The sequence below is a fragment of the Blennius ocellaris genome, assembly GCF_963422515.1.
Source record: "Blennius ocellaris genome assembly, chromosome: 10".
NCBI classification, from domain to species: Eukaryota; Metazoa; Chordata; class Actinopteri; order Blenniiformes; family Blenniidae; genus Blennius; species Blennius ocellaris.
This window is the reverse complement of record NC_137659.1, coordinates 19,137,571-19,160,863: the sequence shown is the minus strand read 5'-3', so window position 1 is coordinate 19,160,863 and position 23,293 is coordinate 19,137,571. Positions and strand designations below refer to the sequence as shown.

Here is a 23,293-nt window from a genome sequence, read left to right as displayed (position 1 = left end):
ACGCAAGTGACACATACGATTCTCTACAATTTGACTGTGAATGTCACGACAGCGGCACTTGGTAACACCGGCAGCCTTTCCACACAGTATTTTATGTGAATAAGTGTATAAGTGGCAAACCTTTAGATTTCTGCTAGAAGTCACTTTTAAGGCCGGTAAGGAAAGCCCCGGGGAAGAGCTTTTCCATCATCCCGAACTAAGAATTTTGGCGGACTGCGAGAGGTTTATTTGTCAAAATTGTATCCTGATTGCAGTGCACTCCCAAATAGAATCAAGCTCTCATACGAGGACTGCAAGATTACTGCTGTGAAGCATCACCCCGACAGCCAGAGACAGAATAACACTTCCAGCACCTCTGCTTGCACATGTGTAATCATACGTGCATCTGTCCCAGTGTGTGAAGGGAAGTGTGTGACAAGGTGGCAATGACTAATAGGTCTCTTACTACGGATGTGCGTGTCATATGTGGAGGGGGAAAAGGTGAAAGAGGTGTGGGAGGTTGTTAACCTCATTACGATCCCCACATGTCTCTCTCACACACACACACACACACACACACACACGCATATGCTACTCTCAACTCCAGTCTCTGTTCCATACACACAGGCAGATCATCTCAACCCAGCTCAAGCACATGGCCGGGTGTGGGAGGAGTAGGCGCGAAGTCACTGGGTGTGGGGGTTCTCACAAGCAGAGATCGCGCGGCAGACGTCACACGCGCACACATTGTAGAATGCTGTAATCACACTCGTACTATGTATAGCACTTTGTAAACTGTCTCATTAGCAAAGTTACATGACACCCTCAGTGCGGCAAGGGTGTTCTCATTATAGTGCGCCAGGTATCCTTGTGAAATCTCACTTTTCACCCCCACAGCTCAACTTTAAATTATTTTTTGCTGAATCTTGCTCCCTTTGTTGTTAATGCTTTTGCCCTGCTGTTTTTTTTCTTCTTTTCTTGTAGTGAGCGTTGTGTTGAAAGAAAGGCGAAGCAAGGACAGTGTGACTTTGGCCTGGCAGGGTCCACAGAGACCCAATGGGGCGATAGTGGAGTATGAAGTCATCTACTATGAGAAGGTGAGAGAGACATACAGGTATTTGCAAGAGAATCACAGCACAACAAAAACAACAGTGAAACAAGGGAGTCTTGACCTCCTCTTTCCACAACAAATACAAATTTAGCTACACATAAACATTTAAGAAAATATCAGTTGCCTTTACAGTGAAATAGATTTAACACCTTTGGCATGAAATGCAGTTCATTTATAAAGTCGATGTTGTAAAACAGGTTTTTACAGTATGGAGACATTAAGGTGAGACAATTTTTTTTTTCCACTTTTACATTCAAACTATTACCATTACAACTTAGCTTTATGGAAATGGTGTAAATGGCTGTCATAAATCGTCGTGCAAGCCATCAATGCCATTCCTACCTTTTCTTTTTCTTGATGGGATGTTATCTAGTTATAGGAAGGAAACGTTGGGATTCAAGGTATTTTGCAGCTCGACAAAAACAAGCAACAACAAAAAACCTGCTTACACTTTTTTCTTTTTTTGGTCTGTCTCTTTGAAAAAAACTCATCCAACTTAGGGCGCAAGAGTCGACTCTACACCCTGGACCGGTCCCCAGTCGATCACAAAACAAAGAAAGACACACTCACATCTAAGGGGAAATTCAAAGCCATCTCTTAATCAATAAATAGTTATTAACTTAATTTACTTTTTTTTGTTGTGAAACTTTTGCGAACCACCGCTATTAGTCAGGAGGTCAAAGTTGACTTTCGTCCTACTTGTTTACACCTCACTAAAAGTTTTATCACAAAGTATTTCTTTCTTCCATGAGACTATTTTTCATTCTTATTGTCTGTGCAGGTAGAGTATACGTGTGTCCTTGGGACATGACTGTATTGACTCCTTAATCACAAAACATTTCTGCCACTTTTTACACTCACTGTGTTTCTCTATTTTCACCACCGTATTCTTCATATTTCTCCTGCATCTCTCGCTAAGCTAATTAGCCACACATCAGTCGTCTAAACCTCGCAGAGCAAAGCCAAGATAATGAAATTAAGCCCCTGCGTGTGTCCTAGCCCTGCGTCGGTTGCCAGGCATTAACAGTAAAATTGTGGTAATCCGTGTTTTGGAGTCTCTTTCATGAGGTGAAATATCGGGTTCTCTGCAGGGAATCAGCTTACTGACACACACACACACACACACGCGCACACACACACACACACACACACACACACACACACACACACACACACACACACACACACACACACACACACACACACACACACACACACACACACACACTGAAGAGAGCCTAAGTTATGGGCCTTGACAGACACTCGTGTATAACAGCAGCCAAATGGTCCAGTGACGAACAAATGAAAACTTAGCGAGGTGTTTGGTCCCAGAGAACATTTGAATTCAACACGTTGACGTTTCTAACATTTTCCGCACGTTCTCAAGTTTTTAATCGGTTCCTCTTGATACCGCGGCCCATTGCTCTGTGTTACACTCTTTGGGGGTTTCATATGTTGGATCAATTTATTTCCCTGACACTTAACGGCAGCCACTGAGCTCAGAATTTCATTTGCTCCACCTCTCACCTTTCCCTCCACTTCAGAACCAGCGAGAACAGAACTACACCGTCCTGAAGACGCGCTCAAACATGATGACAGTGGAAGGGCTCAAGCCCGGGACCACCTACGTCTTCAGGGTCAGGGCTCGCACTGATGGAGGATATGGGAGCTACGGAGGAGAGATTGAGCTGGAAACCAGTCATGAAGGTATGTAATGAACTCGTCAATCTATCATCTTTTTTTTTTTTTTACTGTGAACTAAATCCACAACCACTTTTAAGCAACAAATTGAAATACTAGGCAGAGGTTACTTTCAGAAAAAACAAAACAAAAGCAGGTCATGCAACTCATTGTTGACCAAATACATGAATATGGGAAAGAAATTAATTGCAGTGCAGAATGTACTGGCCTGCTCCAAGTGTAGTATAAATCTGATTCATCCCTCCTCCACTTCAAATCACTGGTGGGTTATGAGATATCTCACTTTCATCCAAATGGCTTCTTCAGCTATGCTGTCATTCATAGAAACCTTGGCAGTTTCAAACTTTTCCATCTTTGTATCTCAACCAGGGGCTTGAATGTATCCTAGAATATATAGCCGGTGAAAGCACGATCAAAAGCTCTCACATGAATAGACGGAGCAAAGCTGCATCTCTGCACTCCATTCACACGAGTGGAGCAAAATCTGAAAGGTGAACATTTGTGTCGGAAAAGTGATCAGAACTGCATCAACATATACTCATTTAAATGCAGCCTCTCTTTTCAAGTTTACCTTCTTAAATTTGAAATCACTCATCTTCATTACATTAAACTAGAAGGAGAAATTTCAACTAATTCTTTATGCCAAGTTTGATCTGAGGCTCTCTGAAGCCTCAGAAAGAGCTACTAGCATAACGTGTTTAATCTTACGTCATGGTATTTTCATACTCTCCGTCACTCTTTGGTTTCTCCTTTGTTTGCGGTCATCCACTTTCATTATGGCTTTATTATGTGCACTGGGATTTTCTGCTTTAGAGTCCCTGTAATGTGCGTTTCAGAGTGATCATTGATTCCTCGACGGGCTGGCACACGAGGAGAAATCAGTGAACTGTTCCATAGATCATTGTGTAGCATACAAAAGGCACACATTAGTTTGAAAATCGTTCAGTAATCAATAAAGGTGAAACATTTATTTGTATTCCTGTCCTGCTTTAGGGTTCTCTCAGTCGTTACAGAGTCTTCTAAGAGGTTCACCGTCAAGTTCAGCCTCATAAAATAGAGGATTTTCCACATGCAACTGACCCTGTTGCAATCATATCAAGGTTATCTAATCAGATCAATTGTATGGATTGCTAAAAGTGTGTGTGTGTGTGTGTGTGTGTGTGTGTGTGTGTGTGTGTGTGTGTGTGTGTGTGTGTGTGTGTGTGTGTGTGTGTGTGTGTGTGTGTGTTACCCAACGTAATAGGAGATCAATGCTTATCTGTGGCTGCTCTAGGGTATTCATTTGCCCCTGCAGCTCACACATTCATATATACAGTACACACACACACATGCACGCACGCACGCACGCACGCACGCATGCACGCACACACACACACACACACACACACACACACACACACACACACACAGACACACGTGCCCGCTCATGCTTAGCTAAGCCAGATAAATGGGGTATTTGTTTTGAGTAATGGCTCGATTGGTGTGGCATAAAAATCGATGCGTCTTCGCAGAAAGTTCTTGGCGGTAGCCTTGTTATGTGCAATGTTAACATATCCATTTGGACAGCGCAGGCGAATGGGAATGGCTCTCACGTCTACTCTCATCCCCTCACAGGCAATGCAGAGAGGGGAGAGCGCGTTTCATCAAGCACCTTAGTTACTATTCAAACCGCCTCCCTTTCTCTCTTCAACTCATTTGCTGCTCTCTCTTTCTTCCTCTCCTTCAGCCTCTGTCTTTTATCTACTTTTCTATCGCTATCATATTTCATTCTCTTCCCATCTTTCCATCACCACATTCACCGTCTCACTTGCTGTCTCTTTAACTCCCAGCCTCCCTTAGTCTTTTCTCTTATCACATTGCCCCAGCAGAAACCATCTTTGACTTACTGCCATCCTCGACTATCCGTTCATGCTCACATTTGTAATCCGCTTGCGTTCACTTTGTGTTGCCCTTTGTAGATGTTTTGGCCATTGGGGACCCGAACCAGTCCACCATCCTGGCCGTGTCCATTGCGGGAGGAATCATCCTCCTCATCTTCCTGGTGACTTGCTTTGTCGTCAGTGGAAGGTAAGTTGTATACATGTTCAGCAAAAACATTTTGTCAGCATAGTCAAATGATTTAATGCATAATCCAACTAAAGCACCAGGATTATACACAATCTAATGAAATATTACCTGCATAGCTTAAGTCTTGTACACCCTAATGCTTCTTATTGCTAAATCCTCTCATGCATTCTGGGAGCTTCTTTGTTATAGAGAATGTGGGATGTCCACAAACGCAGTGTGGTATTTTTTACAGAATTAATTATTTTTGGCCTATTATTTGTTGAAAAAAACAAAACAAAAAAAAAACAAAACAGCTGTTGTGGGAATTTGAAACGTGAAAATAATTTGTAAGAAAAAAAAATCTATTCATGCACAACTTTTAATCCAGTGGTCTGGGAGAGGTCCAAGTTGTGGTGGTGTCGAGATCAGCTCTTCAATCCAGGTTGGGCAGTGTGTGCGTGCTTTCCTACATGTATTTGAGGAGAGCATGTGATTGTGTGGTTTTTCTTTTGTGTTCACCACAAAGTCAGCTTGAATTGGCTTCAGGATCCAACAACACCAAGTTGGATTAATTGGTATGAAAGATGGATGTTGGATGTGGCAGTGACTGACCTGTATCCAGTAAGGTGTGTCCTGTAAATTGTTGTTATACAGTTTTGGGGGTTTGTGTGGATTTGGTAACTTGTTAAAAGGAAGGAACTCACAGAGTTGTAGTTCAAAATGTAATCATGTGGCAGGACGGCCTCTGGTAATAAACACACGAAGAGAGACAAGCTTTTGTGTGCATGAATGCATATCTATCTGTTTTTCTCTGAGGGACGGCACATGGGTGAGTCTAAACGGGGCCTCTAACTCTGACATTTACACGGCTGACAATGTCTAACTAAAGGCTGTGTTATTCTGTATGTGAAGAGCGTGGACTCTCTGTGATTACCCTTTGAAGGTAAGGAGACTGTTAATGCTCCGACTCAAAGAAGGCCAAAGAGGAGAGCGACATGAGAGGCAGAGAGGAAAAGAAAAGAATGTCGACTCGTGAGGGGTGAGAAGATAAAAGGCTCAGGGATAGACTCTTTGGAGAGGGAAAAAAATGCAGAGTAGAGGAAAGGAAGAGAGAGGAGAAAAGACATAGCGAGCATCTATATCTGTAATCAAATATTTTTCCGTCAACCAGATTAGACTCATTTCAAGGAATGCACAGACACTTCCACATGCACGCAAACATGCATATCCCAACACACACATTCACTAAAAACATTAGTATTGATTCAGGTAATTGCTTATCAGCCTGAGTGCTCTACTCACCATTGACGCTGGGGGATGTAATCAGCCGAGACTGTCCCGTGTGCACACAAATACACACACAACCAGGAACACATCAACATTTTTGTTTTGATTTTTGATCGGAGGAGAATTACAGGGTTGTCTGTCAAGGAGAAACACAACCTGCTCAACATTTTGTGCACGGAACACGTGTGATGACACAAACATGTACTCGCGCTCGTCTAATCAGGTTTCACAGGCTGGGGAAGTGTTAACTGGGTTTTACAGAGGGGTCGATGCACTGCCATCAATTCCAGGTCCCTCTCTCTTCCTCTCTTTGTGTATATTTCTTCCATTTAGAAGTGTGGACGCTTGGGAGGAAGCGGTGTTGATTACTGCCTTCTATTAAACAACATCTGTACATCTGTCAATATGGTGTGTGTGCTGTGTGCATGGACAGAGTGTGTGTGGGGAAGTGAGGATCAAAGGGACGTCACTCCAGAGATGGGTGAAAGAAAGGGTGGCGCGGTGTGGACACAAGTGAAGTAGAGGCACGGGAGGAGAATCAACATATTAGAAGGGTAGTGGGGCTGATAGATTGCAGAAGTGTGTGTGTGTGTGTGTGTGTGGGGGGGGGGGGGGGGGGGGGGTACATTTGAAGTATGTTTGCACCGCTAGTGAGAGACATTTTGAGAAGGTGTGCAAAGATAAAGAGCAAGAGGAGCAGGGCTTGAGAGCGATGGAGAGAAAAGCAGATTGATGAAAGAAGGGAAAAAGCCAGGAGGAAGAGGGGAGAGGCGCAAGAGGCAAAAGATAAAGAGGTAGATTACGAGTGCATTTGGAGGAGGAGGAGAAGTGAAAGGGTAGGAGAGATAATGGGTGGCCGTTGGCACTGCGAGGCACAATGGGACTGTCATTCTTGAGGTTTTTCAAGAATTGGGAGAAAATCTACAAATAATCCCCCTTGTGTGTTTTCCATACCGGATTCTTTTTATCTGGTTCATCTTATCGTACAATCAGTCAAATTTTCACTCCCTGCACTCATTTCACTCTTTCTGTGTTTCTGTGTATTTTGGCTTTAATTTCCTGTTCTTTTCTAGACATCTACATGAATCAGACACATGGCCGAGGCCGTTCCAATATCGACAATGATTAAACTGAAACTGACACAAAGAGTCAGCCAGGTTTTAATTGATTTTATGCTGAATGTTGGCCAGGCTTCATGTCTGATGTTTTAATCATTCCACCAATAATCAATAGTCTGAATAAAGTGAAGGTTTAATATATTGAACCCACAACCCTTATCACTGAACTTTAAAGCAAAATTGCAGTATCTCACATACCCCTATGGGCACATGCGCATACCCTGCAGCCTTCGCCGGGAGCATACTGAGCTGAGCTATGCCTCATAAACGGGCTGATTTGCAGGCTATTCTGTTCTGTCCTGTTCTCGTTTAATAAAGTGCTGTTATGCTATTGTTACCGCAGGAGGGAAAACATGAAAAAACATGGAAAGCTCCTCAGACACAGCACGGCGCTGACAAATCACACCAGTTATTGCCGTGTGCGTGCCATTATTACTCTGCAAGTATGTGCGCGCGAGTCTCCGTTGGTGTGTGAAGTTGGTCCCTTTGTCCTCCTGAGGGTGCTTTGGCAGGCTGGCAGGTGCGAACGATGGGGAGCTAGCAGGCGACTGGCATAGCCATGGATTCAGCAGATGGCCTTTCACTCAAAAAGCGCTCTCCCCTTCAGTCCCCACTTTCTCTCACTCCTTGTTAAACATGTTACAGCTTCTGCCTCCCAGCATCAGCGTGCCTGTTTGTGCCTCGGTTTTGTCTGCAGTCTAATGATTCCCCTGCCTTGCAACCATCTCTCTTTTTTTTCTCTCTGGATAGCTACAGGCTCTGGCTCCATGCCAGGTTCCTGTGTGTTTTTCTGAGTTCATGTTTTTCATGTGGGAGTTTTGGTGAAGAGTCAGAGAGAAGTTGTTCAATCTATGTCAGACTTGTTTTTAAGCTATTTCATCTGCAATATTATCTGAAAGTCCTCTGTAATGTAGTGCATCTTTTTTTTCCCCCCCTGAGCTGAATGTTGTTCACTCATACCGGCTTTCTTGTTTGCATTACATGGAAGTGAGATCAAACATCTAATCTACTGATCGCACGCATTAGATATTATATCAATGTTCAATTATCCATATTTCAGAGTGCAAAATTTACACACAAAAAAACCTTTTAGCAGACTTTCATTAACAATGGCCAAAAGGCTGTTAAAATAAATGACACATAATGATGCTGATATGAGCAGCAAGACTTTGCACTCTCACTAATAGAGAGCGGCAACACCTTCCTCACACAATAGAACGTCCTGTTACTGTGCGTGTAAGCTCTTTTACCTCCGCAGCATCTGTTGTTCAGCCCAGGGTTATTCTTAAAAACTTAATGGCACAAAAGAGTTGAGGAAGCATGGGAAGGAAGAAGCATGTGCTAATGAAAACAGGCTGTTGAGAGAAGGGAGGGATGGGTTAGGATGCAGTGAGAGAAGGAGACTTGAGCTCAGGAACTACAAAACCAACAGAGTAAAACAGCTCAGAATCGTGTGGGCGGGTGTCTGCTTGTTTGTTTTTTGAAGACGAGGTGAGAAATTGAAATGAGAAACACATTCACTGACAACAAAAATGATCAGGAGTTTTAGTTTGGATACTGGAAAAAGAAACTAGAGGAATCAAAGACAAACGTAAAACCCATGATTGCTAAGGCGTGTACTCGTGGAGTTTTGGTGAGGCTATAAATGACACAATGCAGTTGGAGGTGGTGATGGTTTGTCTGCTTGATAGTAACACGAATAATGACTTGGCAGCAAAAGGAGTCAGTCAAGGCAAATCTCAAACAAAACAGGCCAGTGTGGGAAGGTGCGTGTGTGCACGCATGCCGTTTTGATGGTGGTGTGTGTAATGTCATCGGACAGGTTTGTGCGTGCTGCTTGGATGATGGTACTTTCAATTAATGCGGCTAAGCTGTAGGGTGTAGCCAAATACAGCTTTGTCTGCAGAATGCCTGGAAAGTACCTTACAAACTGCAATAAATAGCAGCGAGTTGCCGCAGGTGCAAAACTGTTCCACACACTGGCTCTATGCAAATGAGCAGATGTTGCAGTGGGATTGATCAAATGTCCCATAAACATCCGACAAATTCAAAAAGTGTTTTCATCCAGGGTTTTAAAGTTTATAATGCATTTAAACACATTTGGTGGTTACACATACACACACAGTAGTGCATGTATTACACTCATGACCTAATCAAGTTGTGTCGGTGTAGTAACATCATTAGGGAAATTAGTTTCACACTGATGTGTTGGCAAATATAAAAATACACTTCACTTAATGATACAGATGACATGCTTCTCTCTATCCTCTTCTTGCTCTTTCCATCCTCTCACATTTGACCTTTCGCCATGTTGTTAAAGATTCTGCTACAATACACTGATTACGGCAGCGTCGCTCCAGACCTTCATTGCGATCGCCACACCTCCTACCTTTCCTCTCCCCTTCTCCTTGCTTTCCTTCCATTACCACTCTCCTTAATGAGATGCACCCAAATGAAATGTTTCCAAACGGGGTGTTAATGAAACATGGACAGATTTATTAGTCATAACTCTCCAGCTAATCATTTCCCCTTCCTAATAATTAGCCCGAGCTGAGTAAATCTTTTTACACTGCGGTCAGAGGAAGCTGAGCCACTGCCAGACACGGACAGAGAAGGCCAGGAACTGTGACTGAGGCCTCGCTTACATTACCAATACGTTTTTGTTTGAATCTGAGGTTTGTTTATTTTTTTCTGTGTTGTTTTTACTCGTAATAGTCTGCAATTAGCTTCCAGAATGCTCACTGTTTATTAGCACCCAAGCTGAGAATGTACTTTGGGGTTTTTTTTCAGGTTGGAAAAGGATGGATAATTTTGCTGTGAAATAATGAGTGAATTTAATCAATTGATTTCATTCTTCAGTAATTATTTTTATTTAATAGCTTGGTATTAAATAGAATCACTATTATCATGAGTAATAATGAGAGCAGACGCCCACAGCAGGGTGTGTGTGTGTGTGTGTGTGTGTGTGTGTGTGTGTGTGTGTGTGTGTGTGTGTGTGTGTGTGTGTGTGTGTGTGTGTGTGTGTGTGTGTGTGTGTGTGCGCGTGCGTGCGTGCGTGTGTGTTTACCTATGTGAGTCCTCACACAGTCAGGAGGGAATGATGGAGAAAGGAGGGTAAATGTGTCATTTCATTGTGTCATGCTGAAAGGGTGACTAATGATTTACTGATTTCATTTTTCTAGTCATTCTGATTAGCAGTGGGAAAATAATGTGGAGAGACAGGAAATGAAAGAGGAGAGCAGAGGAGATGAGAGGTGGCGAGAAGAGAGCAAAGCGACAAGTCGAGTGACGAGGAAAAAAAAACAAAAGTGGAAGCCATAGCGTAGTATGGCTCCGTATGAATGATCCCCTTTGACTTTTACTCATTTCAGACTGTATCAATTCCTATTTCTTGTCTGCCTGCCAGCAGCAAATGTCCAGCCTTATGAAAGATGGCGAGTCATTCGCTCCCTTAACATTCAGGTTCAAGTTAAAATTAGTCTTGCCAACACATTGCCATTCTCACGTCTGTCTTTGTCTTTGGCCCATCTCTTTATACTTTTTCAAAGTCTGGGTTATGTCCCGCTTTGTTTCAAGGTTATCCACCATTCACTTTTACCTCACTCTCTCTTTTCACAAGCTCTCCATTATGCCTTTGCTGCATAATGAAACTTCTCAGTCTGCCCTGCCAAAGTTTCCCTTTGTTTGATCTCCCCTTTGCCTCTCTCATTCTTTTCCTTTGAGGTGTTCTCTCTACTCTCCACTTTAGTCCATCTCTTCTGTGTTTTATATGGCCCCTTTTTTCTTTGCTGTCCTTCAATATCCCTGCCTCCCTTTGTTGGTTGCCTCGCGCTGTCCTCCCCCTCCGATTCATATAGACTCTGTATTTTTTTAAGATTATCTGTCTGATAAAGCAGGCATATTGTGAAGTGCAGGTTGTTGCAGCTTAAGAAGGAGGATATTGTAGAATATAGTAGCACATGTGTGATCTGATAATGACCCAATCTACGTCTGACAAGGGTCAATGTTTCACAAAACGCTGTCAAGCTTTTGCAGCCCCAGCACACGACAATGACACCACAACCACTGACTGCCCATTTTAATTATCAGAGGAAGAACAAATCAGCACAGCTCAATGCCGTGTATGTTGTTGTCTTCCTCTCGATAGCCCGGAGTCAGACTGAGGGGGAAATTGCGGCAAGAATGGAGCCCGAGGCTAATAGACCAATAAATGAAGACTTGCCAAAACACTGACATTATCAGAAACAGAAGCAGAACTGCCTTCTGCGTTTGCTTTTAAACAAATGGCCATTGCATTTAGGCCAAAGGATTTTTTTAACTTTTGTTTTGCCACATCCCATAAAGTGGCTCCACACACTTACGTACACATGCACAGTGTGTGTACAGATGGTACAGGCTAATGAGGCTCAACAAGAACAAAAAAGACAAATAATGGTAGTTATATCATGGAAAAGGACATTGTAAATAACAGAGATACGAAAATGACAAAGTTCAGCTAAAGCTCTAAGGTGACGCATCTCAGGTTTATGAGTTCTTTGATTTTGAATTGAGTTATTTCACCTTTTCATAGGCAGGCAAGTCATTAAGGACATATTTACTGTCTGGGAGTCTTGAATATATTTTGGTGTAGTTTGCTCCAATGTTAGGGTGATATCCCCTGACAATGGGTCGAGTATGTTTAGCATTTGCTTCATGCTTATGTCAGCTTACCTCTGCGTGCTGCAGTATTCTTCCAGACCCGAATGAAATGAATACTTCCAATTGTCTGTTTGAGTGAATTTGAGTGTTTATCTATCCCGTGTTTGCCTTGTGATGGACTGGCGGCCTGCCTGAGGTCTGTTCATGTCTGGGCAGTGTATACTGGGACCGGATCCAGCTTCCTGTTATCTGGAAGGAGTAAGTGGGTAAAAACAATGACTGACTATGGCGTTTTTATAAGAGGGAGTAACTGAAGGTATGACTGCTCCTCCTCTAAATGTCCTCATCTTCTCCAAAATCACTGTCATGTCACAGTTTAGTCAAGCTTACAGATGGAGATGCCATTCATTCTTTCCCAGGATGTGCCCTGCAACCATGTTGTTTCTTGACAGTCTTCTCTTTGTCATGTGCTCCTAATCTGTCCATCAAATCACTTATCCTTTCCCTTTCCTGTGTCTTCCCTTCAGGGGTGAGCTATGTGCCGATAATGTTCTGCTTGTCCACTGTCTCCGTTAATCCTCCATCCATACAGTCTGTATTTGACTCCTTCATCTCTTTTTCTTGCGCTTATCCCGGTTCTGGGGGCTTTACATCTTCTTCCTGCTCCTTTTTCTATTCGAGTTCTTTCGTTCATGCACTATCTCTGTTACCTCCGCTTTGCTTTCACCTTCTGTCGCTGCAGCACAAACACCGCCGCACACCTCTCTTTTTGTACACATCCCTTATGTTAACCATCCAGTTTCTATTCCTATGCTGCCTCCCAGTCTCTCCCCACTCTTCCCCTCCATCTGATTGCTTGTTAGTTGGTATGCAGGCTTGGACCCCCATTGTGCATTCTTGCCTGTCAGCACTCTCTTTTTCCATCTCCTTCTCTCGCTCTTCTCTTTCCCTTCTTCCAGCTCCCGGTGTCCAGTCTTTCTACCTCAAGAAAAAAAAAAGAGAGAGAGAGAGAACGCAGCACGGCCACATGGAGTGCAGAGCACAGGGCCTGTCCACGGATGATAAATAGATTGCAACAAAATGAAAAAAGGCAACATGTGTGTTTTTAAACAGGGGGAAGTTTCATTTTAGAGGAAGAATTAAGAAGGAAAAAAATGAACACGCTGGAGAAATAAAGGGCAGCCAAGGGGAAGGTGGGAGAGAAAACCGGGGGAGGGGCTACGGAGACAATAATATATGGCTGGAGATCTGTGAAGGTGGAAGCTTGGTAGCAGAATGACAAATGGGTCTCGAGTGACAGAGTATTATATTAAAAAGTAAATTGATATGCAAATGTGGAGTGTGTGGTTTTGGAGGACAGGGATAGCCTGTTGTCCTCAGTGAAGTGGAACAGAGAGGCAAAGAGAAAGGTGAGAGCTCAGCTATGATAGCGACATTGCAGTCCATTAATGTGTGTGTTTTGGCGTGATGGGTGCAGGAGAGTGTGCTTTAAATCAGAATGAATATACACCCGTGCATGTGGGATGTGTATTTATTGTCAACAACAGAGAGCATTGTACACGGCAGCAAAAATTGAACAAGGACTTCTTCTCAGGAGTGAGAATGGTTCATTGCAGCCTGGAGGAGTGGATGCAGGACTGTCTCGTCATGAAGTCTATTTCCGCTGGAGACTCTCAAAATACGCTTTTTGTAAACACATTAGACATTCAAATCAATATGAGACAGTAGCCAGTCGGTTTTTTGCAGTCAGTTTTATAATAAATTTTCAATCAAATGTGCTCGTGTTTTTTGCTACACTGTAGTTTTCCTATATGGCTTATGCAAAAAAAAACAGGTCGCTCTGACATTAGAAGCTGTTATTGTAGACTGAGGGCAGATAATTACCATAGAGTCACATGAGAATATTAGAAGGAGAGACGAAGGAAATGCGTCTATGACTGTACTGTGTTCCAGTGTGTTGAAAAGCCCCCAAAACCTCCTTCAAACGAGCGTGTAGAAGGCTGGAGGGAGGAGGAGAGAGTGACGTTCGCTGCAAGGGGCTCTAAAATTGGCTTGGGAACAATCTATAGCTTACCGCCTCTTGAATCGGGATGCCACTCACACAAGCAGTAAGCAGATGGGCAACGGCATCGCACTGTTGAAACATTTGGTTAAGGAACGGACAGACGACAGTTTTAGCTTTACGGCGATTCAGGGTTGATTTTCTGAATATTTAGGGCTGCAATTTTTCCCTAACATTACCCAGGGGCTTTGCCTATATTAAAGCATAAATGATTGAGCGTGATCATTAAAATGTTACATCATGCATTAGATTCAGCCGAAATAGTTATTCTCGGGATTGTAAACATTTATGGTGATGTGTTTATAGCAGTGAGGCATTCACAAGCTTCCTTCCACATATGCTGCTAAGATCATCAGTTCATCTCAGAACATGCTGAAAAGACTAGATTGAAATGTTTCTGCGTTGTGGTTAGCGCTCTCACGGATTCTTTCTGTGAGCAGTTTGTATGTTTTTCTCCAGGGTTTTTTTTTCTCCATGCACTCTACTTTTATCCATGTTGAAAAATGTGTGTTTGAAGGGAACTGGAAACAGCAAACGCTGATTACCAACAGGACTCTTACTATTTCTCTTACTGCCATAACGGATTAGTACATTGTAAAACATATAGAATAAGAATCAAAATGAATAAATACCAGAGGTATCTGAAAATGACCTCCTCATAGTCTTTAATAGAAGAGTTATAGGTCAACTGCATTTAGTTGACGGCATTAAATATCTGTTTCAAGCACACACACCCAGACACAGCTGTCGTGGGGAAACAAAAGCCACAGCCATGTCAGGTTTTGTGCCATGTTTAAGACTGCAGCGCTAATGATTCATGACACTTCTAACTGGAGAGGAGAAATGAGTTGCTCTGTAATTACTATGGAAATGTGTTCATTTCCCATCAGACCCACACACACACACACCTACGGAGACACACTCTCACTGCCACACAGCAACACATCCAGCAGTTGATGGGGAAGTGTTTTCTGGTGTGTGTTGTGCTGAAAGTGTGTGTGTGTGTGTGTGTGTGTGTGTGTGTGTGTGTGTGTGTGTGTGTGTGTGTGTGTGTGTGTGTGTGTGTGTGTGTGTGTGTGTGTGTGTGCGCGCATCCCCGTGGGATCATCACAGTTGGAGCAGAGGTGTGACCCATGTCCCCATTTGCCATATGTTTTTAACACATGCCCTGAAGCACTTCATGTGTGTACGAGTGTGTCAGGGGGGTAATGATAGTCCCTTGGTGTTCGACTTGCTTGGTCCCAGCTGATAACCAGGTGGGGTCTAACACCCCCTTTCATTGAAACGTTATGCCCCCCCCACCTCTTTATCCCCAAATACCAGCAATCAGTTCCTGGTGTGTGTGTGTGTGTGTGTGTGTGTGTGTGTGTGTGTGTGTGTGTGTGTGTGTGTGTGTGTGTGTGTGTGTGTGTGTGTGTGTGTGTGTGTGTGTGTGTGTGTGTGTGTGTGTGTGTGTGTGTGTGTATTCCCAGGACAGGCTATTGATGTCTGGGTTTTATGATGCATTCAGCTGTGTAAAATCAACACAAGGATTAAACACCAAATGACTGAGATTTAGTGGGTCTCGCAAAACCCTGCATTTCTCAATTTTTGGTGCATGGTGCATCTCATTTTCAGTCATGGCACAGTTTCGTCTGCTAGTTAGTATTCTCACCTTTTAGTATTTTTTTTTTTTTTGTTCGTTTCGTTCTTCTCCTTTGCTTTATCAAGTATTTGCTGGTTGTTCCTTTCATGCTTCACTTCTTCTCTCCACTGCTTTCTTAAATCACATACTGTCTGTCAGGTGTTCCCAGTGACTCTGGGGCCTGAGCTCGAATCTATTTGTCTTAAAGATGGACAGACAATACTGACTGCAGGCTGACTCACCTGAGAAATGCTACCAAACTCTGGAGGGAAGAAGAGATCGGTGCCTCGTGATTAATGATATAATATTTCAGATAAAATATAGTGATTTCATGAATGAACAATCAAAAGTAATTTGGACGCACACAGAGAACTTAAGTATATGTTTTCAACATTTAAATTGTGGTTTATAAAATTTCCACCTGATTACCTCATTGATTTAAGTATTTGGTTTTCATAATAAAGAGAAAATGGGTGAAAATGCTGCATTATTCATGTTGTGGATCAGCAAAATGCACACACACACACACGCACGCACGCACGCACGCACACACACACACACACACACACACACACACCCCTCAGGGTCTCTAAAACAGAATAAGTTTAACACTTCCTCACAGCTGCACTTCAGGATTGACTTGATCAATTTGTCAATATTTAGCCTTGGTCATTGCGCTGACCCACCCTGCAGTGGGGGGGTTACAAAAAGCACTGAAAGGTGTGTGGTTTGTGTGTCTGTGTGTGTGGCCTGTGATAATGTTGAAAGGATTGCTTGGTGTCCACAAGGGTCCAGAGTTGAGTAAAGGGAAATGCTTTGATTCATAGATCTGAGTCACTCACTTTTATTTGGTCAACCTGAGGCAAGCCAGCTTAGAGAGGATTGAATTGATTGGTGGAAGCGGAGAAAAATGGAAATAGTTCATTTTAACCCCCCCAGGCTCGTCTTATACACATGATTGTGGTGTGTAGATGCAAAATGAATCACTGCAGTGTCTGCACACACAGTGAATGGCTCTACACAGTAGGAGGCTTTTCTAAAATATCACACATTTAATAAATGGCGAACAGATGTGCGCTATTACACATGCACAGTCGAGGATTATTGTAAAATTAACTTTCATTCATGTCCAATAATGATCTGGACTCTGCTGCCGTCTTTGTTGTGGGAAAATGCTCTTTGCAGTAGAAAAGTGCATCATAATAAATGTGCTCATTACTTTTTTTCAGGCATTGTGGATATATCAAAGCCAAGCAGGACCCTGATGAAGAGAAGATGCAGTTCCAACATGGCCGAGGTTAAGACAAACCCTTCCAGACACACACATGCTCATGCTCATGCACATACACGTGCACAAATAAACACAATAAAGTTTCACACTTACTCATAATGAATCACTTCATTGTTAATGACTAGAAACAACAGAAAGAAAGGAGGTTGCTTCGAACGGAATCAACTCCAATGTCACAACACCATAAAAACAAATGTTTGTTTCTTCTCGTGCAACAGCCATACTTGCGTTGCACTGCTAACCATGTCTTGTAATGTACCGAAACATTTGGAGCTGCACCACATAAGTCAAGGACTTTGGAGCAGGCGAAGCTTAATAAACCACATTGTTTCACAGTTTCATGCACAAACGTTTGCTGGCAGAGTGAAGCTCCTTATGGGTTCCTGTTAAAATTATGAGTCATTTTAACACCAATGCTAACAAAGTAGTTATGTGTTTTATTAGGTAATAATTCATAATGTCACTCAAACAGAGCACCCACGCTCAAGCTCGCGTTTCAACCTCCAATCGAACTGCACAAAAGTCCAAAAGACGCCGAGCATCTGAAGTTTGCGCCTCCCCACACAAAGTGCCATTTTAATATTCAGAAGTTTTTGATAGCCTTGTTTGATGCCATACACGAAGCACAAGTTGTTTTTCAAATCTGCTTAAATAACTGTTCCTATTTCTCCGCTTGTCCACTTGTGCAGTCAAGCTTCCAGGCAGCAGGACTTACATCCATCCTCACACCTACGAAGACCCCAACCAGGCTGTCAGAGACTTTGCCAAAGAGATAGATGCTTCCAATATCCGCATAGAAAGAGTCATCGGAGCTGGTGAGTTGGCAGTAAAGCAGCAAAAGACTTCTTCAATAATTCAATAAACGTTGAAAAATTAACTTGTTAGAAATGAAATCATGAGGGATTCGCTTTTTTTTTTTTCTTTTCGGGAGGAGAACTCACTAACACCTCTGACATTGACGATTTGTAGGCTTATGAAAAAGAAAAATCTGGATGCAATTTAGAGTCAATAAAAGAGCTTATAAAACTCTGAAGTAACAGATAAGAGAGACAGAAGATATTCATCAAATTGTACCGAGCTTATCTTTTAAAAGCATGTTTCAAAGTTTCATTATGCCTTTTTTGTGTGTGTGTGTGTGCAGGAGAGTTTGGGGAGGTGTGCAGTGGGAGGCTGCGTGTGCAGGGGAAGAGGGAAATCTACGTGGCCATCAAGAGTCTGAAGGCGGGATACTCCGACAAACAGAGGAGGGATTTCTTGTCGGAAGCGTCCATCATGGGACAGTTCGACCACCCAAACATCATCAGGCTGGAGGGCGTCGTCACAAGATGTAAGTGAAGACGAAAACGCGGCGGAGGATATTACCGAAGCAAGTGTGATCCATGTCTTTGGTGAACCACACTGGCTTTCTGTGTCTTCATGAGAGAGAGCGCACGTGTGTGGGTGTCAGGCTGTCGCCTACCTGTTACAAACACGGCAGAGCTCTTGGTGATGTAAATAAGGGTTGACCCTGATCAGATAAAAGCGGTATTCCCATGGTAACACACCTGTGACGCGGGGCCATGTGCACGAGATGGAGCCGTCCAGCTCTCAAACGGCCACTTGTTTACTTCACATGATTGTGTTTAGACAATTACAGTGAGTGTGTGTGTGTTCATGGAGGTGAGACAGAGACAGGCCTGGTTCAACAAGATAGCCGAATCCTTATCGCCGAGCACGGTGCTGGCGGTAGCTCATTCAATCTCCCTCTCTCAATCTATTCAGTTCTTGTCTCATATCCCTATCTGGTGCTCCTGCTTTCTATCTCAGTTGCTGTCCATCTAATCTTCTCATTCAGTTGCTCCCTGTTTCTCTCTCTTTTTCTTGCATCCTGTCTCGTTCAGTCAATTCCAGTCTTCTCTTTTCACCCTCTAGTACTCCCCCTACTCTCTCTCGCTCTTCGCCACTCTCACTCAGTGTCAGACTATATAAACACCCAGGCTAAATTTGAACATCTTTCTCCTCTGCGTTTTGGACCCACAACCAAACCGGCGCTCCAGGAACAACTCAGGCTGACAGTTTCTGTCCATTCAATACCCTGAAGCATGAACCGAAGCCAAAAGATACCACTAAACGCAAGTCAAATGGAAGCTTAGTTCCTGTTGTATCTGTGTATGGCAGATATTTTACATTTTACAAAAATTCCTACCATTCATCGCGCACCTTTCACCTCTGTGTTTTTGCAAAATGATCATGTGAGCCTAATGAGGGTTTGTGTGGCAGTAAATCCAGCAAGACAAGTCTCCATTATCTCTGACACATTCGGCAATGCCGCTCTTTTTAAATGTCAGAGCAGGTGGTCACTTGACACAAGTGTTGTCATTAGAGTAACACGCTGATTTTGCATTGCAGCAGGTTCTTATTAACAGCCGGCATTTGACCCGCAATCAAATCCTCATTTTCCGCTCCTGAAAGACTATACACTGCGAGTCCTGCTATTTTGAAACAAAGTATAGGAGATCACAGAGAGCAGCGGCGGACAACTACTTATTTTGAAGATTGAAGCGAAGATTACCTGTAATTGAGTGTGAATCTTCCCCTTTTTTCATATGAGCCAAAGTATGGACAGATAGTATAGTTTTCATGTCTTCTCTCTTCTGCCAATGTTCAGTCCCTTTTTCCGCACATAGACTTTGTTGCACACAAATGCGTCAGACCTTGAGACAAGAACGATAGGAGGAGAGGGTCTGTGGGCACTAAAACGTTGTAAACAAGCAGACAGACAAATACACCTCAGATTTTCAGCCGCAAGCACACAAAACACCTCGCGGATCTTTAGTCCATCACACACCGGTGTTCAGCGACGCTTTGGCCAACAACAAAAGAGCAAACGCATATGCACAAGCCTTCATCATGAATATTAATAATTCATAAAGTTAATTGGATGTGTTTTTTAGCCTCATGAATATTCAGCAGCATCCATATTACGAATGAGACCCGACTGTATTTCTTTTTCATTTCCCCTCACACTGTCACTCGCTTTGTTCTCTCTCTCTCTCTCTCTCTCTCTCTCTCTCTCTCTCTCTCTCTCTCTCTCTCGCTCTCTCTCTCTCGCTCTCTCTCTCTTGTTCTCCTGTTCATCTCAGACATGAGAGTCAGATGCAGACTTGTAATTTCAACACTTTTTTTTTTTAGAAACACTCAATATTCAGTTTTACAATTCTCGAGTAAATTCAAGAATTACTGACAAATTGTGTGGCGGACGACAGTAGCAATGCAGTGGAAGCAGCTAAACAGCCACACGCTGACTTGACAAGCAATTTATCTTGCATAATGAAGCAGTCTTTACTTTGCTGTGTTATTTGTGCATTTTAGAAAAATGTTTGTGAGCTATGGTGGGTTTTTTATTTCTTTTTTCCGTTGGGTACGTGTAACGAGTGCTACTCTTCTTTTACATGCGTTTCCTTTGTGTCTCTTTTTTCACCTGTGTTCACGGCACATTGAGAAGCTGATAGAGCCCCTCAGAAACAAATCTCACTAGTGGAGCAGTAATTTCACAGGTCACAGCTCGGGGTGTGTATGTGCGAGTAAGGGGGTGAGAGTTGAGATGGGTCAATAATTCCTCCGGGCCTTTTTCCCCGGCACCAGCTGGTCCCTTCACACCGCCCTCGGTCTAATCAGGCAGGCTGACCCTGACTGCTCTGGACTCAGGTGCGCTGGATTGGTTTGTGTAGGTGTGAGTCGAGAAATTAGTGAGAGTTGTAATGGTTTGTGGAAGCCTGGGAGTGATTGCCGTTTGCGGGTCAGTGCAGCGACTTGCAGCTGAAGGAGTTACTGACATACTAGAAGGAAATAAAATTACTTATTTTCTTGAAGGTTATTTTGACTTTTTTTTTTTTTTTTTTTTTTTTTAGGCCAGAGGGGGAAAAAAGTGGGGAAATGATATATATATCCTACACTATGTTCAAGGTCACACTGTATGGATGTACTTAAATACACACTCATAGAGGCAATTCACACTACAATACATAGAGTAAAAAAAAAAACAAAAGAAAACTGGTTTCATACAGTGAGGATGGCATAACCCTCTTAATCAGTCAACCAAATCTGGCTGGTCTTTCCATATCAAGTTATTGTGTTATTAGTGGTGTTGAGAGCGAGGTTCAATACATTCAATAAAAGGAGTCCAGGTTTGAAAGAATCTGCGATTTTGCTTGCTACGGCAATATCTTAGCTTCTCCAGTGGAATCACTGAAGGCACCTCCTTAACCCTGCATTTAAATAAGGCGTCCTCACCAACTTCCACTGCAGAATAATTTGTCTCCGTCCCATCAATGTTTAAAGAAAAGTAAATAACAAAGCAATGACACTTGACTGTGAAGATCTTTACTTTCAAATGAATGTATTTATAATTTGAAGTTCCCAGATGGCCATTCTTCTAAGTATCCTCACAGCTGGATGAGCCTTGCTTCAGAAATGATTTTAAATGCTGAGACAAGCTTAATTTTCTGTTCATCATTCTGTCATGACCCTAAAGTGCAAAAAAGCAATGGTATCAGTACAGGTAGATTCTAAGCTGTATTCTTACAAGTACCACTGGCACATGAATGATATAAGTACTGTCAGTAGCTATAGTCAATGGATTAATTCAACCAAGTGGCGGGGGAGTATTGTAGAGGTTTTCAAAGTGTGGGAGGTCGATCCTCTTCATCACGGAGCTTGAACCTCGATTGAAACATCCTCTTAAGTTCCCGTGTATAGTCTGCAATTATCTTTTTTTTTTTGTCTCTCTTATATACAGTGAATTGATATCCAAAATGTGTGTTTTCATCACATAATAGATAGTTTTACCATAGTGTTTTCTGTTACCGTGGTTTCTTCTCAAAAATGTATAAAAAATAACGTCCCACTGTGAGACGGCATCCCTCTGCCCCGAGATTTTTCATGCCATCACGCCTTTGAAAACTACTGGTGCCGTGATTATGGCAGTTGTTTGTAGTGCTAATGATGGAAGTATTGTTAATAAAAAAAGATTGTGCTTTTTTTTTTTTTGTATTGAACATATTCATGAGTGCCAATCTCGCCTGTCTGCATTTTCCAGTTTTATTCATTTCTGTGTGTGTGTGTGTGTGTGTGTGTGTGTGTGTGTGTGTGTGTGTGTGTGTGTGTGTGTGTGTGTGTGTGTGTGTGTGTGTGTGTGTGTTCTCTGCTTAAAACCTCATAAGCCATGTGCCACTCTAATAACCTCCTCTCCCGTCTGTCACCTGATTGTTACTATTGTCATGCTAATTAGACCGCCGCACGCGGAAAAAAAGCAGGGGAAAAAAACAGATCTTTCTTTTCTCTATCTGTCTCCCCACACATCAGAAAAGTGCAGCAATCTGCCCCCGTACCCTCCTCCCCCCCAACCCCCATCTCCTTATCTTTCCTTTATCTCCCCCATCCCTCATTTTATCCATCCCTCTTTTATGTGTTTTACAATCGCTGCAACAATCGGCTCATTTGGAAAACCCTCAATTACCGAACTCCATCTCATCTGACACACACATCGACCCCCCCCCACACACACACACACACACACGTACGCACTCACACACATTAAAAAAGGCGGCACCACAAAGGTGCTGTTAAAAACTAGAGGAACCACATTTTGCACCCATCGTCTATTTGAAGAAACTGGTGATTATTTCTAACCGGGTGTCTTTGTGTGTTGAACAATACGTTTTTCAATATTTCCTGTCAAGACTGTCGCGAAAGTATTCAGATTCTGAACGTGCATGCAGATCTAAAGATTGGGCTGCAGTGATGAGCGGGGAGTGGAGGAAGACGGGCAGGGGAAGCCGAGAGGAGGTGACGATAGGTGCGGGACGCAGGGAGCGAGGGGGCACGGATGGGCGAGATAGGATACAAGAGTGAGGAAATGAGAGAAGATGGGGCTTGAGAATAAATGAGGATGACGGAGGAGGGGTGAGAGCAGATTTGAAGGAAAAGAGAAGCAGGGAGATGGTGAGGAGACAAACGTGAGGAAATGAGAGGAGATGAGCGAGCGAAGAGGGAGGAGGAGAGGTGAAGAGAGGAGAAGAGATAAGGTTATTGAGTTTCTGTCCATCTGTTTCTCCGCACCCCTACAACCTCACATGGCGCTTCCCAGAACAAGGATCTGTCCTGTGTTAAAAGCATTGTATCATTTAGTTCAGACCCTTAACATTAATCAATACTGCAGTTATTTCATTTTCTCGTTTGTACCTTGGGCCGCCTCATTCAATAATGTGGTAATGCGGCCTACTGGCGCACGCACTCATAATGTAATTGTCGAGATGTATACAGAGTCTATCACTTTCGTTTTTACTCACACCAACACACACAGAAACAACCTCTTGTAATGCAATTTACCAGATAGACTGCATATACGTAGTCTCTATCACTTTAATGCACACGCAGTGGTACACAAAGCCACAAT

General features: G+C 43.0%; 1 protein-coding gene across 1 annotated transcript in view; it reads left to right on the top strand.

Moving 5' to 3' along the window:
• LOC308135591 (ephrin type-A receptor 3-like) overlaps positions 1 to 23,293 on the top strand; it is a gene marked incomplete at its 5' end in the record, with an annotated part of 83,644 nt that overhangs the window by 46,509 nt on the left and 13,842 nt on the right. Inside the window, 6 exons of the mRNA XM_080503648.1 lie at positions 964 to 1,076; positions 2,635 to 2,797; positions 4,750 to 4,858; positions 16,796 to 16,863; positions 17,547 to 17,672; positions 17,999 to 18,184. Of these exons, the coding sequence (XP_080359774.1) occupies positions 964 to 1,076; positions 2,635 to 2,797; positions 4,750 to 4,858; positions 16,796 to 16,863; positions 17,547 to 17,672; positions 17,999 to 18,184 (765 nt within the window). The remainder of the gene's footprint in view (positions 1 to 963; positions 1,077 to 2,634; positions 2,798 to 4,749; positions 4,859 to 16,795; positions 16,864 to 17,546; positions 17,673 to 17,998; positions 18,185 to 23,293) is intronic.